The sequence below is a fragment of the Narcine bancroftii genome, chromosome 3, assembly GCF_036971445.1.
Source record: "Narcine bancroftii isolate sNarBan1 chromosome 3, sNarBan1.hap1, whole genome shotgun sequence".
NCBI lineage: Eukaryota > Metazoa > Chordata > Chondrichthyes > Torpediniformes > Narcinidae > Narcine > Narcine bancroftii.
The window spans coordinates 104801901-104816764 of NC_091471.1; the positions used below are offsets into that span (position 1 = coordinate 104801901).

Genomic DNA, 14864 nt, shown 5'->3' on the forward strand with positions numbered 1-14864 from the left:
GAGGTTGCCCCCTGCAGAAGGCCGGTGGTGTACCACCACACTGTGTCTGCATGGATTTCCCGTGTTCTCCTGTTTCCTTCCACCCTTCAAACATGCAAGGGGTTATAGGTTAATTGGGTGTAATTGGGCGGCACAGGCTTGTAGGCCAGGAGGGCTTGTTACCATGTTGTACTTATGTCTATAAATGTGCAAGGGTAAATGTAACTGAAGGTGTTAGATATCCTGCCACAACTGAACACACCTCATTGTAATATATATATAAAAAATAGCTGCGCAGTCCCTGTGTTGATCAAATCTAAGTTTTTATATTGCTTGTATTTAGTAACATTAGAGGCCTCAGCCTATTCTTAATCATCTAAACCAGTGGTTCCCATACTTTTTCAGAATGCCGCCTCCTTGGCTCCCAGACCACATCCCTAGTGTCACCCCTGCACACACAATGAACACATACCTCTTGGTATTAGGTCTACTGCAAATTTAAAACAACAACTAATCTAACACTATAAACAAGCATATATATTTCACAAATAAAATTTTTTAGTAAACCAATTTATTTACATCTCACCTGTAACAACATTGTCCTCACAGTTTTCGAGGGGTTACTGTCCCTAGCTATTCACTGTCCTGGGCAGTCACCCCCACCCCCTCCTCACCTGACGGAATGAGACGTGGGCTGAGTTTGCTGGAAATGTTCGGAGTGCCCCCTTTTTCCTCACTGCCCCCGAGGGTGGGGGAACAGGATGGGAGACGGCGCAGCCTACTTTGGTACTGTCTGATCTAAACTATCAAAATATGTACAAAATTTTAATGATCTAGTCTGTGCTCTGAATGGTAGCAAATTGAATTCGGAGGCACAATCTTCTCAGTAAGTCTTTGTAGTCAATTGTAGCTCATGTAAACATTCCCCCTCGTGGATACAATATTCAGCTCTAGAGGGTACCTGTTAGGAACTTTTCTACAGTGAGAACCAGTCTATTTTTAGTTCCACTAAAATTAAATGAACAGAAAGAGGGTATATTCTATAAAGATGAACATTTGAAAATTACTCCAAGGAGTTGACTCTAAATGATGCACTAACCTTTGAATTGTTTTTCAACAGGAGTAATTGGCAATGGACTTTTTGGTCAAAAGAAGAATGATGTTCTTTCAACCAATGATGCATTGATCACTCCTCACACAGATATTGGAAACAATTCAGAAATGCCTCAACAAATAAGTTGGGGGACACTTCCTCCTTTTGTACTAACAAATGTCTCTACTGTTGGCCTAAATAGTGAAGAATCATTGAAGACCAAAATCATGCAGGAAGATGGTTTCTTGGCATTTACACACAGCACATCACTCAGCTTTGATGACAGCAACAAGGACCCATTTCTGCATGAGGAGGGCACAAGATCATTTGCTCAGAAGCCAAACGAAATGACTTACCCTCCTGAGCCACCTACCAATGAGTCTGTTCTCAATACTTCTTTCCCCATCCTCAAGACCACCAGCCTCACAACGGATATTGATGCCACATATGAAGCTGTATATTTTACCTCCAATGTTGGTAAGAGTTTATTCAATTATCTGTTCTTGTTTGCACCTAGCCAGAAACAATCTTTCAAGTCCTTTGCTTAATGTTGTTAGTAGAATATTGAAAGTTAACTTTTGAAATCTATATAGTACAACATTCTCTCTTGTGAATCTAGTCTGGATGATGAGGGCGGGAACTGGTGCATCTCTTCACCATCTGGATTAAAAAATTCACTCGGCTTGAACCAGGAGGTTAAAATCGTAGAAACAACAACAAATCATGAGCAGAAACTGAAATAAAATAAAGCAAAGGGATGAGATGGAGAGAGGCAGAAGGAAGTAAATTCAATCATAAATAAAAGCTAAAGGAATTGGATATCAATGTTGTTAAAGTTAAATGCCAAGATTCCTTTATCGTCATATAATAAAACCGGTGTAATATTACACAAAATTTGCATTAGTCTGTCATAAGGCAGACAGATTCACCAGCAATAAAGGTTACCGGGCATCAGAGAAAGAGGAGCAAAAGATAGCTCCCCCCCCACCCCCCACAAAGTCACCTGATGTCCATGGATTTGCCTCACACCAGTCAGATGGATTGGCAATCATTACAAATTTATATTAGAAAATCTAAATATTGCCTTTTTTTGCCTATATTAATGAATATATTAGGCAACCAGATCTTGCACTCATCCCTAATCTTCCAGATGCTAATACAGTGAGCTTGGACCTTTAAAATTGCACAATTGCTGGATACTGCTGTCCCATTGACCTTTCAGCGCCAGTGATCACACGTATCCTCTCCAGTATTTTCTGCAAAATTGTATTGAGGACTTGACAATCTTTGGTATAATTTATATTTCAAATGCACTTTGAGAATTCTCTGGTTGTATTTTTATAAATATACAAGGGCCATCACTTGCCATAATCTGCCATACTTCAGTCAGCAAAAAGTTAAAAAAAAAATAAAGCAGATGCTGGAAGTCTGGCATATATTGGAGATGATGAAAAACTGGAATGCTTCCATGGAGGGTGTGATCGAGTTCATGTTCTAGGTCAATGACCACTTCATTAGAAGTCAAAATGCAAGCATGTTTCAAGTTGCAGAGAACAAGGAGAGGTGAACAGAAGAAATAGCTGTGATAGTGTGGAAACATAAAATATGGAATATAAAAACCCACTTGGTCCATACACCATTTGCTGTATTATCAGCTCTATTTAATTAATTTAATTGCTGAAAGCAACATTCATACCCATTCTTAAATATGAAAATTATGAAATTACAAATTTATCAACTGTGTATCCTATGCATTCATCCTGAACAATCACCTTTGAGAACCAATACTTGGGATGACTAGAAATCCACTGATCTGTGGATGTTGGATACATAGGCATATGACCTGGCTGGGAGGGGGCAACTACTCTTCCCAAATTTGGATAAAACAGTGGGGAAAATTTAGGTAAAGCAAGAAGGAAAAAAAAATCAGGTAGAGAAAGCAAAAAGATGAACAAATTAACAATAATGGCAGTCCCTGTCCACCTGGTGCCATGCATCTCACCTCCAAGAGGGGGTCTGGGCATGGACCACGGCCTCCTCCGGGAACCCGCTTGTTGCTGGGGCAATGGTGCTAACTGTCAGTGTTCAGGCCCTGTGACATCAGCGTGCATATCCAGGGCTGTCTGTCACATGACAGAGTGGTCACAGCCTGGGCACAGGACGCTGCTGATGGATGGATTGACTTCCCATTTCTCTGCAAGATGACGTCAGAGGGTCTGTGTGGCATCACCCAGCATTGTTCACACTGCAACATGTCTTCCCCCAGATGATGAAGCAGCCCAGGCCCGGGGATGGATGTGAGCCTCAGAAAGAACGAGGTTGGAGCGTTTGGCAACTGTCCCCTGTGCCTGCCAGCAGCCAGTTCAAGGAGGAGGCTGTGGCTGGTGTCCACGCTTTGAGGTGTGATGTGAGGTGGCCCAGGTGCAGTGTGGGCCCTGTGTTTATATTTAAAAAAAAAACTGGGAAAATCAACCCCTCTGCCCTCTTAACCAAAGAGTCTCTGTACGCCCATAGTTGGATAATCACTCAGCACATTTGTATCATTGCAACTTTCAGCAATATTCTATCCCCAAATTCGAGATCTGCATTTTGAAGAGGTAATTTGTATTTTGTGAATTTGTTTGTGTAATGCTTCTTTTATTACAATGAAGAAACTTGGTTTATTTTTAAACAACTAGATTTATTAACTAAGCAAACAACCCTAAGAACAGAACATACACAGGCAGGAGCTCATGGAGGCATCCATCTTGCATCTACCAAAGATGCAATAGAATATCCAAGATGCAACATTCCCAAGATACCTTACACTCTGACCCCTCCTGGTGATACAACTCTATTACTACATCCCCTTTCCTTGAGATATTTAATCTAACATGACACACTATTCTTCAAATTTAAAGTTCAACACAAATGTATCACGAACCTCAGCAACACAAAGTTTTAAGTGGGCAGTTCTTCAAATAGGTCTTACAGCTAGAAACCATCCTGTCAATGTCAGCATTTATCCCTGGTCAATAAACACAGTTCTGGCCCTCTTGCATTTTTCCATTTCCAAATCCCCCTCGTGCCCCCTTTTCACTAACTCCGGTCGCAGTGATTGAGGAATGACAATTCTACTCTGTCTGAGTAGAAGTCATTTGACAATACTAAGCTTAGCTCTGGTGTTGTAGTATGGCTGGCATTCACTTCTAGGTCATCCTTCATTCGGATTGTTGATGACCTTCTGCAGAACTGATTCCTGATCTGTTTCAGCTGCGATCAGCTTGGATTTCATGTCAGATACAGGAAGAGTTTCAGTGATCAGATTCACATTGAGATTCACATCTGCCTCTGTGGAACTCTCACGATGTGCTTCAGTCTGTGTCATTGCCTTGGATAATGCATCATTGGTGTGTACACCAATTCAAAGTCATAACATTGTAGCTTCATCATCAGTCTTTCGAGACATTTCACTGAGATTTTATTTGATTATCTCCATTAATTGTTTGTGGTCTGTCTTTGCCATGAACGTTGGTAGACCATACACATAACTGTGGAATTTCTTGAGTCCATAGACCACACCTAGACACTCCTTCTTGATCTGCGCATATCGACATTCAGATGTTGTCATCATCCTTGATGTGTATGTGACTAACCTTTGATCTTCTCCTATAGCCTGAAGTAGTACGGCACCTATTCCATCTTCTGAAGCATCTGTAGATATTTTCATTCTTCTGGGTGCATCAAGGAACATAAAAAGTACTAGTTCTGTAGTTAGAATGGACTTCAGTCATGTCCATTCTTCCTCATGCTCATCTGTCCACTTGAATTCACATTTGTCCTGTAACACCTTCCTTAGGTACATTGTTTTGGAAGACATGTTTGGTACGAATTTACCAATAAAATTGATCATTCCCAGCACTTTCAATATGTATTTTTGTCAGAGGGTGTGGACATCTCTAAAATTGCTTTCACCTTGCTCTTGTCTGGCTCTATACCTGCTTTTGATAGTTTATCTCTCAGAAAGGTGATTTCCTTCACACCAAACTGACATTTTTCTCTATTTAATTTCAATCCATATTCTGGATGAGTTGTAGCACTTTGAGCTTTTAATTGTGTTGTTCTTGTGTGGATACCCTGAGGATCATGACATCCATGTAGACCCATACCCCATTTATGCCTTCTATGATGTGCTCCATCATTCTGTTGAACACTTCCGGAGCTGAGGAAATTCCAAAAGGTATCCTCAGGAAGTAGTATCGGCCAAATGGTGTATCAAATGTAGTGTTTTGTGCTATTTAGTGCAGTTTTATTTGCCAGAAGCCCAAGGATGTATCCAATTTAGTGAAAAACTTTGCACCAGCCATCTCACTTTTAATTTCATCCATGGCCAGAATCTGATAATGTTCTCTCTTTATATTGGTATTCAAATATTTTGGGTCCATTCACACATGTAGGTTATCTTTTTCCTTTTTGATCCACACCATTGAATTCACCCATTCTGTGGACTCCTCCACTTTCTTTATGACCCCTAGTGAGGTCATTTGGTCGAGTTCATGCTTGAGCTTTTCTTTTAATGACACTGGAACCCACCTTGGAGCCTGCACTACTGGCTGTGCATCTTCTTTTAACTTTACCTTATAGGTGAATGGTCGAACTTCAAATCCCTTGAAGGTGTCTGGAAATTGATCTAGTATTTCCTCATGGTCAGTATTAATGTGATACACCCTCTTGACTAGGTTTAAGTTTTCACATGCTTTGCCACCAAGCATTGAATAATGTCCATCTGGGACTACTGTGAACCTGAGGTGGTCCTCTTTATCTTTAACTTCCACCTTAAGTTTACATGTACTTTCATGTTGATGCTCTGTCCATTGTATGCTTTGAGCAGAACAGGATTTGCATGATGATAATACAGCAGATAATTTATATTATCTTCATTGCCCTGATGTCATGCTCACAGATCAAATTGACCTTTGCATCTGTGTCCAGCTTGAAAGGAATAGTTGTTATATTTGTATGCAATGGCACAGTCCATTAATTCTGCTCAACTCTGTTCACTTCCTGCTCTACTGTGCCCACGAAAAATGTATCACTGAGAGCAGTTTCTTCTATAGTGTGTACACTTTTATTTCTGCCTTGTTTCCCTTTTGAAAAATGTGTTTTCATAGAGATTCTGCCCTTTCCACTTATGACAGACTTTCCCATAAACTGGGCATTGCTTTGGGGCATGTTTAGTGCCACATCATTTAAAATTGAATATCACCATCTTTTTGTTGTTTCCTTTAACTCATTTTGTTTGTGTGTCCATACACTGTGGCTATGACTATGCCTTCATTTTCACTGGCATTTATGCTATCATCTCTCTCTCTCTCTCTCTCTCTCTCTCTCTCTCTCTCTCTCTCACATGTGATGTTTAAGTTTGTTTTTAAAAAAAAATCAAAGCTCTCTTCCTGCATCTGTGTGTGTGTGAGCAAAACCCGTTCCTCTCGAAGATTTTATTTTTCTTCGGTGAACAGTGTTCGTGAAACATCTCAACAACCTTGTTGAATTTTATCTGGTCTTCTGCCTTAGCAAAAATAAATGTGTTGAAAACCTCTGGAGCTTTATGTCCCACCACGGTAAGTAGTATTTCAATCCTCCATGTATCCAGTTCACTATCGATTCTAATCACCTGCAGGTACAGCATAAAGCTTTGTTTAAACAACTTCCACTTGTCCATTTTGCAGCATCAGGATTTTTAAACTCTCCATGTTTTCTCTGCGGTTAACATGTGATGTTTCTTTTATTACAATAAAGAAACTTCTTTTAAAACTAGATTTATTAACTAAGCAAACATCACTAAGAACAGAACACAGAGACAGGACCTCTTCTGGAGGCATCGATCTTGAAACTACCTAAGGTGCAACATTCCTCAGATGCCACACACTCCATCTCCTGGTGGGACCACTCGATCATTACAGTTTGATCAATAGGAGAGATGGATTGTTAGACATTATGGAGCCCTACACTTAAGCCGTGTTTTCTCCTGTTCAAGGAGTTAGTAAACAGAAGTATGGTGCAGTTCCTAATATCAAGGTCTGCTTCAAGTTACTGTGTGTCCTCAATAGCAGAAGTTTATATTTTTTGATGATTGAAAGTTTTTCTTCAAAGAAGTTTTGCTAAGGAATCCAATGGTTCTAAGAAGGTGAGAACACTGTATCTTGCCCCTGCAATTCCACATCACTAAAGTGCGAATATATCATTTCCATCTCTCCTTGAGAATGGGTCACATTGAGAAATCATGATAAAGTATGCTGAGGCTGACTAATGTACATGATAGGACTTTTACCCATTTCACCTTTTTAAATAAACTGAACATTTACTTAAACATAGCAGAAAAATCAATTGCCATCTATTAAGACTATGTTCAGCGCCTCTGAAACCTGAACATAAAATCATATATTGCTTTTTAGATCTCTGAAATATGAAATAGATTCACCTGTGGATTGGAACTGAACACATTTTGTGCTGATGTTCAGAATCTTAATGATGAATAGAGCAGGATTACTGGCTTATCAACTTAATGTTGGTAGTGGGACCAAAAATGTTAAATGCATTTTTATTGCCAGTTCATTAGTTTGTATATTTGTGTTTCTCTGAATTATGTGGAGATCACAAGGAAAAGTCAATGCAAAAGGAAGTTAATGCTTATTTGAGGATCTAAATTAATAGATTGAAGACATTGAAATATATCTGAATTTTACAAAAGGATTTGAAATATCTGTTAATTTTGTGGGACATATAAAAAATTAATAAGTGGACTGAAAACAGTGCTAATAAATTGACAAAACAGTGGGTCTTGTTTAGAGGGTCTCCTTTTAATTCTTGGTGCAACATTAATATGCATGTAGGTAGTAAGGTTGTTTGCATGACGTTTGATGGAATATAGCTATTTAGAATTTGAATTCAAGTGGAAATTGCATGATTTAAATGTTCCAATTATAATAAGGTGTGATAAATCATTGTTACGCTATGATTGGCTGCTGCTGGCTTGTCACGCCTCCCAAGACCAATCCTACCCATAGCCCCTTGCACACTCTCTATTCATCCTGCCATGATCAGTGGATGAGGTTGATGGCTGCTCCAGTCTATAGTTAATAAAAGCCTGATGGTTTCACAACTTCAGTCTTTTGTGCATCAATAGGTTACAGAGTTCAAAAGACTAAAATAATAAGGTTTAAATTTATGCCAATAGCCATCAGCTGGAGGTTGGACATTCAGCACTGGCCTTCTAGCAGAATGGATGTCCTAGCATTGAGTGGTATCTCAATGATTATAAATCAAAATAATTATTTTAACTTTATAGATGTCGCTAATTGTGTCATAGTTGGTGTATTTTTTTTTCTAGACACAGTGCCTTCAAGACTCTTTTGCCTTCAGGACTTTTATAAGGGATTAGGCTGCAATGAATCGAGGACAATATTTAGGCTGGAGATTCAGAAGCTGAATGGACTGGACCAATAACGTTCTCCTGCTGGAACTGTCACGTGCACTCTCTGCCCACACTTCCCAAATAATCTTTTTTTGATCTAGAACATTGACCAGCATTAACTCCAACCATGAAATTCCTCTGGAAGCCAATAGTCATACAACTTGGAACAGGCCATTCAGCCCAACTTGTCTGTGGCCAAGTTGGCATTCTGGGATAGTTACATTTGCCCTCATTTAGTCCATATCCTCTTAGCCTTTCCTCTTTATAAATCTGTCCAAATGCCTTTTGAAAGTGTACAGAGGATGCTGACAGACTGCAGAGAGATAGAGATAAAGTGAGTGGGCAAGAGTTCGGCAGATGGAGTAGAGTATTGGTAAGTGCAAAGTAGTATACTTGGGAAGGAAAAATAGAAGATCAGATTATCACTTAAATGGTGAAAGATTGCAGCATGCAATTGTGAAGAAGCACTTGAGCATGAATTGCCAAAGGTTAGATTGCAGGTGCAACAAGTTATCATGAAGACAAATGGAATGTTGGCCTTCATTGCCAAAGAGATTGAATTTAAGAGCAAAACAGGATCTGCTGCATTTGAGTACTGGTAAGGTCACATCTAGAGTACTAGATGTTGCTCTGGTCTCCTTTCATAAGAAAAAATGTACTGGGTTTGAATGGACTCATTTAAAATTATGAAAGTGTTAGATCAGATCTAGGCAGGAAAGTTGTTTCTACTGCCAGGTTAGATAAAAACTAGAGGATGTAGCCTCCAGATTTGGGGTGTAGATTTAGGATGGAGATGAGGAGGAATCACTTTTCCTGGAGAACAGTGAAGGAGAAGAATTTATTATGAAAATGTCACAAAATTCATTGTTTTGGTGCAGCATTACAGGTGCAAATATTGCTTATAAATTACATTTTTAAAAAAAATAAATTGGTGGAAAGAGAAGAGAGAGATAATGTCTGTGGTACACTGTCTGTACAGAAATCTGATGGCTGAGGGGAAGAAGCTGTTTTTATGCCACTGGGTGTTTGTCTTCAGGCTCCTGTGTCTCCTTCTTGATTGTATCCGTGCGAAGAGGCATGGCCTGGGTTGTGAGTGACCTTGATGACAGAGGCAGTTTTCTTAAAATACTGTCCCTTGTAGATGTCCTCGATGAAGTGGACTGATGCCCATGATGGTGCATGTCCTGTGCATTGGCACCTCCATGCCTGACAGTGAAGCAACCAGTCAGAATGCTTTCCATGGTACACCTGTAGCAATTTGCAAGAGTTTTTCACGACATATCAAATCTTCTCAAACTCCTCATGAAGTTTAGCTACTTGTGAGCCTTCTTCGTAATTACATGGAGGCCCCAGGAAAAATATTCAGAAAGTTTGAAACCCAGGAATTGGAAGTTCTTTACCTTTCTCACTGCCGATCCCTCAATGGGACTGGTTTGTGTTCTCCTGATTTCCCCCTTCTGAAATCTACAATTAGCTTCTTAGTTTTGCTAACATTGTGTGCAGTGTTGTTGTTGTGACATCACTCAACTAACTGATCTATTTCCCTTCTGTACACTTCTTCAATGCTGTCTGTGATTCCATCAACAACCGTGGTGTCATCGGCAAATTTGTAGATAGCATTTGGATTCTGCCAAGCCACAGAGTCATGGGTGCAGAGTGAGTAGAGTAGTGGGCTAAGCCCACAGCCATATGGTGTACCTGTGTTGATTGTCAGCGAGGAGGAAACACTATTTCTAATTCAAACTGACTGTGGTCTTCCAATGAAGAAGTCAAGGATCCATTTACAGAGGGGAGGGTGCAGAGGCCCAGGATTTGGACCCTGTTGACCAGTTCTGGAGGCTACTTCTGTGAATATATTTAAACCACAGATTTTTGCACAGCAAAGGCATTGGGGATTAGGGGGGAAAAGGCAGGGAGGTGGAGCTGGGCCCACAGTCAGACCAGCCGTGATCTTTATTAAAGGTGGAAAAGGCTCAACGGACTGATTGGCTAGTCCTGGTTTTATTTCTCCTGTTACTGTGCCCATTTCTATAGTTTCAGCTGATGGTGTAATCAGGTATGGACCACCCATTGAATAGAAAAAGTTGCTTCTTGTGTCTCTCTTAAACATTTTCCCTCTCACCTTAGACCTGTGCCCTCGAGTTCTAGAATCATTTACCCTTGGAAAGAGACTGAGCATTTATTTTGTCCATGCCCCTATAATTTTACAAACTTTGCAAGAGTAGCAGAGTGACGACGTCAGGATCACTCATGTGGCTGTGATCCAATGAGAAGGTCAGAGGGGTGTGGCTGGTTGGTGTTTGGGAAGTTGAGGAATATATTATTGTGTCTAGTGAAATAAAATAAAGTCAACTTAATTGTGTGCTGGAAGAAACAATTGAGTGCATTCTTTGTTTGTTTGTAAGTTGTTATAAATCAGTGCAGCTGCAAATGATCAGTACCTTTTAATTTAAAATGGATAGTGATGAGGAAAAGCCCTTTACAGGAGTAGTTAGGGAGGTCAAACTGAAGATTCCCCCTCCCCTTTAATTAATAATGCACCAGTATAGTTCACAATTCTTGAAGCATGCTTCTTTCTATACCCTCGGAGTGATGAGTAGGATGGTGAAGTATGGCTTGGTTGTGGAGCATCTTGCCTGTGAAGTGGTGGATGACTTGGTTGATCCAGATGGTAATTTCCCACACAACATGTTTAAGGTGGTTATTGTACTCAGCCATCTAGGAGAGATGCGTATTGCCCAATTGCAAGCTGATGGCAACCTAGGAGATGGGCAATTATCACAGATGTTGAGATGACGCAGGCTACCTGGAACAGAACCTGTTGAAGGCAATTTTTGACGATGTTTACCTCGTCATGTTCAAAGGTATTTGGTGAGTGTTTTTCTACTAATGTCCACCTTTGGTGGACAGATGGTGGATCATGCCAAGTTTGTTATGTCCATGACTTTCACATTGAAGATAGAAGGATTGGCTACTTCCCCCACTCCCCCAAGTCAGCAGGAGCAAATGGAACCAGAACAACTGCTTACTGCTCCTTGTGAGGCGCTGGCACCTTCAAATCAAGGTAACTGCTTTGGAGCAGAAAGTGACAGCACTGACTGTGCAGGTCCAGGCTTTGGTAATGCAATGGAATTCCTTCTGTTGACCAGGTTGGAATTGTGGTGGTCTACAAATGACAGCCGGGAAACAACCAGGCCCAGCAGTAGAGGCAACTGCTGCCCATGGGTATGTCAGCTGCTGTATTTTCCTCAAAGACAGTCCCTCAAGTGTTCAATTTCTTCTCAATTCCAGTGCATAGATTTCAGTGGTCCCTGCAACCCCTGAAGAATGCAAACACTCTAATTTGTCATGTGTTCTTTCAGCCACAAAATATTCTCGTATTCAAACATATGGCCAGAGGTCACTTATGTTGGATTTTGGTCTTAAGAAACTTTTTCAGTGTTTGAAAATGTAGCAAATTCCATTTTGGGAGCAGATTTCTTGTCACATTTTTCTTTGTTGGTAGGTTTGAAAAATCACGGTCTTGTGGACCACAGGTCTTGTATGCAAGTGAGCTGCATTTGTCACACTCTTGCCAGTTGGCCCATGCTTCACCTGTCTTGCATTATTGTACAAACTATCAGTCCTCCAGATCGTTACATAGCAGGGCAGTTCCAATCAGTCACCTCCACATGGCTCAGAGGCATGGGGGGTGGAGGGGGGGGCAGTTGCAAGAGTAAGAGAGTGATTATATCAGGATCACTCCTGTGGCCGTGATCCAATGAAAAAACCAGAGGGCTGTGGTTTTGTGGTGTTTTGGAATTTGAGGAATTCATTGTTTTGTCTTGTGGATTAAAAGAAAGTCAACTCTCTTGAAGAAATGAGTGAGTGTATTCTTTATTTGTTTGTATGCTATTATAAATCAGTGGAGCTACAACCTCTATAAAATCACTCCTCAAGGTGATAAAAGACCTGACTAATCCAACCTCTCCCTATAACTCAAGCCCTCAAATTCTGGCAATATCCTGATGAATCTCCTCTGCACCCTTCCAATTTATTGATGTGTTTCCAATAGGTGGGTGAACAGAATTGCGCACTGTACTCCAAGTGTGGTCTCACCAATGCCTTTTACATCTGAATTATGAGGTTGTAGCGAAGTATTCTATACTGAGCTACTATAGATGCCAGTGAACACGTTGTAGAATAGCAAAACACTGATGTATATGCTGTGGAGTCTAGTGCAAGACTGATACCTCCAGGCTTGCATGCTGGGCTTGTATACGTCACTGCTTCTTTCACATGGACCAGAAGTGACATCATCAATGATGTAATCAGCCAAGATTATAAACCTATGTTGGATGCAGGTCAATTTCCCACATTTTCCACAGCATGTCTACCATTTTTGTAGCCAGTTTGCTTGCTGGTAAGTGGGTTGCCACACGGTCTCAATTTTTGTATTCATTGCTAGTGTGCCAAATGCTTTCTTCATCACCCAAGATGCCAGTTTCAAGGAACTAAGTACCCTTGGGTCTCTGTTCTACAACACTCTTCAGGATCTTACTGTTTACTGTGCAAGTCCTGCCATGGTTTGACTTAGCAAACTGCAATATTTCACAATTATCAGAGTTAAATCAGAGGAATTTATGGGCTAGGCTTCTGGACCAAAAAAAAATTATATTTGAGGATTGGGGAACATGGCTGACCAATCCTTTTGCCTCTTCCCTTTGCACCTTCCAAAAATTTCTTGTTTGCCTTGATGGTCTTTACAGGTGAAACAGGGATTCTATTGCACTTCCAGTCTAGTGTTTTGCATTTTGAACATGCAATGTAGACTCTCCTGTATTACAGAAACCAAACGAAAACTGAATGATTGCTTTGAGGAGAACCTACATTTAGTCCACAAGGGTAACCCGAACTTTCAGCCTACTGCTGCTTTAATTCTCCATGCCACTCCTACTCTGACATTTCTGTCTGTGGCTTCTTGAGACCCAATGTAAACTTGTGGAATTGTACCTTGACTTCTGTCAGAGCACGTTTCCACCATTGGGACGCTCTATTGAATTCTACAACTTTAGGGAACTCCCTTTTTCTCAGAACTGGCTAGTCCATCTGTTTTACTCTTTCATAGCCTGACTTACTGGGCAGATCCTACACTCGCTTGTCCTCACAACGTTTACCCTCTTTTGTTTTCAACAGGGCCATAGAACTTTACAGCACAGAATTTGGCCCTTCAGCCAACTTGTTTATACTGACAAAGATGTCTACCTAAGCTAGTCCCATTTGCCTGCATTTGGCCCAAATCTGTTTAACCTTTCCTATCCATCTCCATTGCTTTCATTTCAAATTATTTTTGTTCCTTTGTTCAGACTTTTTCAATCATTTTATTAACATTTCATAATATACATAATGTAAGGAGAATAGAAATAACACAATTAAAATATGTCCAAGTCTATATAGTGTAAGTATCATTATAAATTCCAGAGTGAAAATGTGATACATTAGAAATAACAAAGAAAAAATTATATTATATATTTATTTTAAAAAAACCAACTACTAGAAAACAAAACATTAAAAGGTCCAGTTCAATGGTCTATGACAAATATCTAATTACTCTGAGATACCCATTCCATGTAGATTTGTATGGAATGTGATACTAGCCATGGTGAGGAGGTGCAAGGGAGGATTAGCAACTGTGGCACATTAGAAAAGCTCATCTCAGAATAGTACTGATGGATTGTTGCCCTGTCAAACGTGCAGTCTTTTAGATGAGATATATGCACTCATCCCCAAGGTGAAGGATTCTCGGACATTTTTTTTGAAGTGTGAACAACAGTCACCCTATCATTACTTGACCCTCTTAACTAATTAAGTGGACAACTGAGGCTTCAGAAGGATTTTCAGAAGATTTTTGCATTGTGATGGAAGAATTTGTGATTGAGAGCTTCAGTAAAGCTGTGAAAGGAGTAGCCTTGATGGTTGAAAATTCCTGTTCCGTAATTTAAAGGCCTTCCAACTTGTCCTACCCAGCACAACTAATCATATCAGTGCTTAATGTCAAGAGATTATTGCTTTGTGCTTGCTTAAATTTGTTCAAGAGATATCTATTTGAGACAATTGTAGATGATCATAATTTTAAAGGCATTTCAGTCAGTATTCAGCTTTAAAAAACAAATATATAATTAAAAACTGGATCAAAGATTATAGAACCATATCTGACAATCTCACAGCTTGACTGGACCTTTAAGAGATACTAATCCAGTCATAAATTAAATCCTTATTTTTGTGATTAACTTCATAATGTAGTGATTTGAGATTGCTGCCTGGAAGCTAATTCACTGGCTATGCTAAGATTTGTATTTA

General features: G+C 40.0%; 1 protein-coding gene across 1 annotated transcript in view; it reads left to right on the forward strand.

Moving 5' to 3' along the window:
• Positions 1-1145: 1145 nt before the first annotated feature.
• corin (corin, serine peptidase) overlaps positions 1146-14864 on the forward strand; it is a 196190-nt gene continuing 182471 nt past the window's right edge. Inside the window, exon 1 of the mRNA XM_069924726.1 lies at positions 1146-1549. Within this exon, the coding sequence (XP_069780827.1) occupies positions 1201-1549 (349 nt within the window). The 5' untranslated portion in view covers positions 1146-1200. The remainder of the gene's footprint in view (positions 1550-14864) is intronic.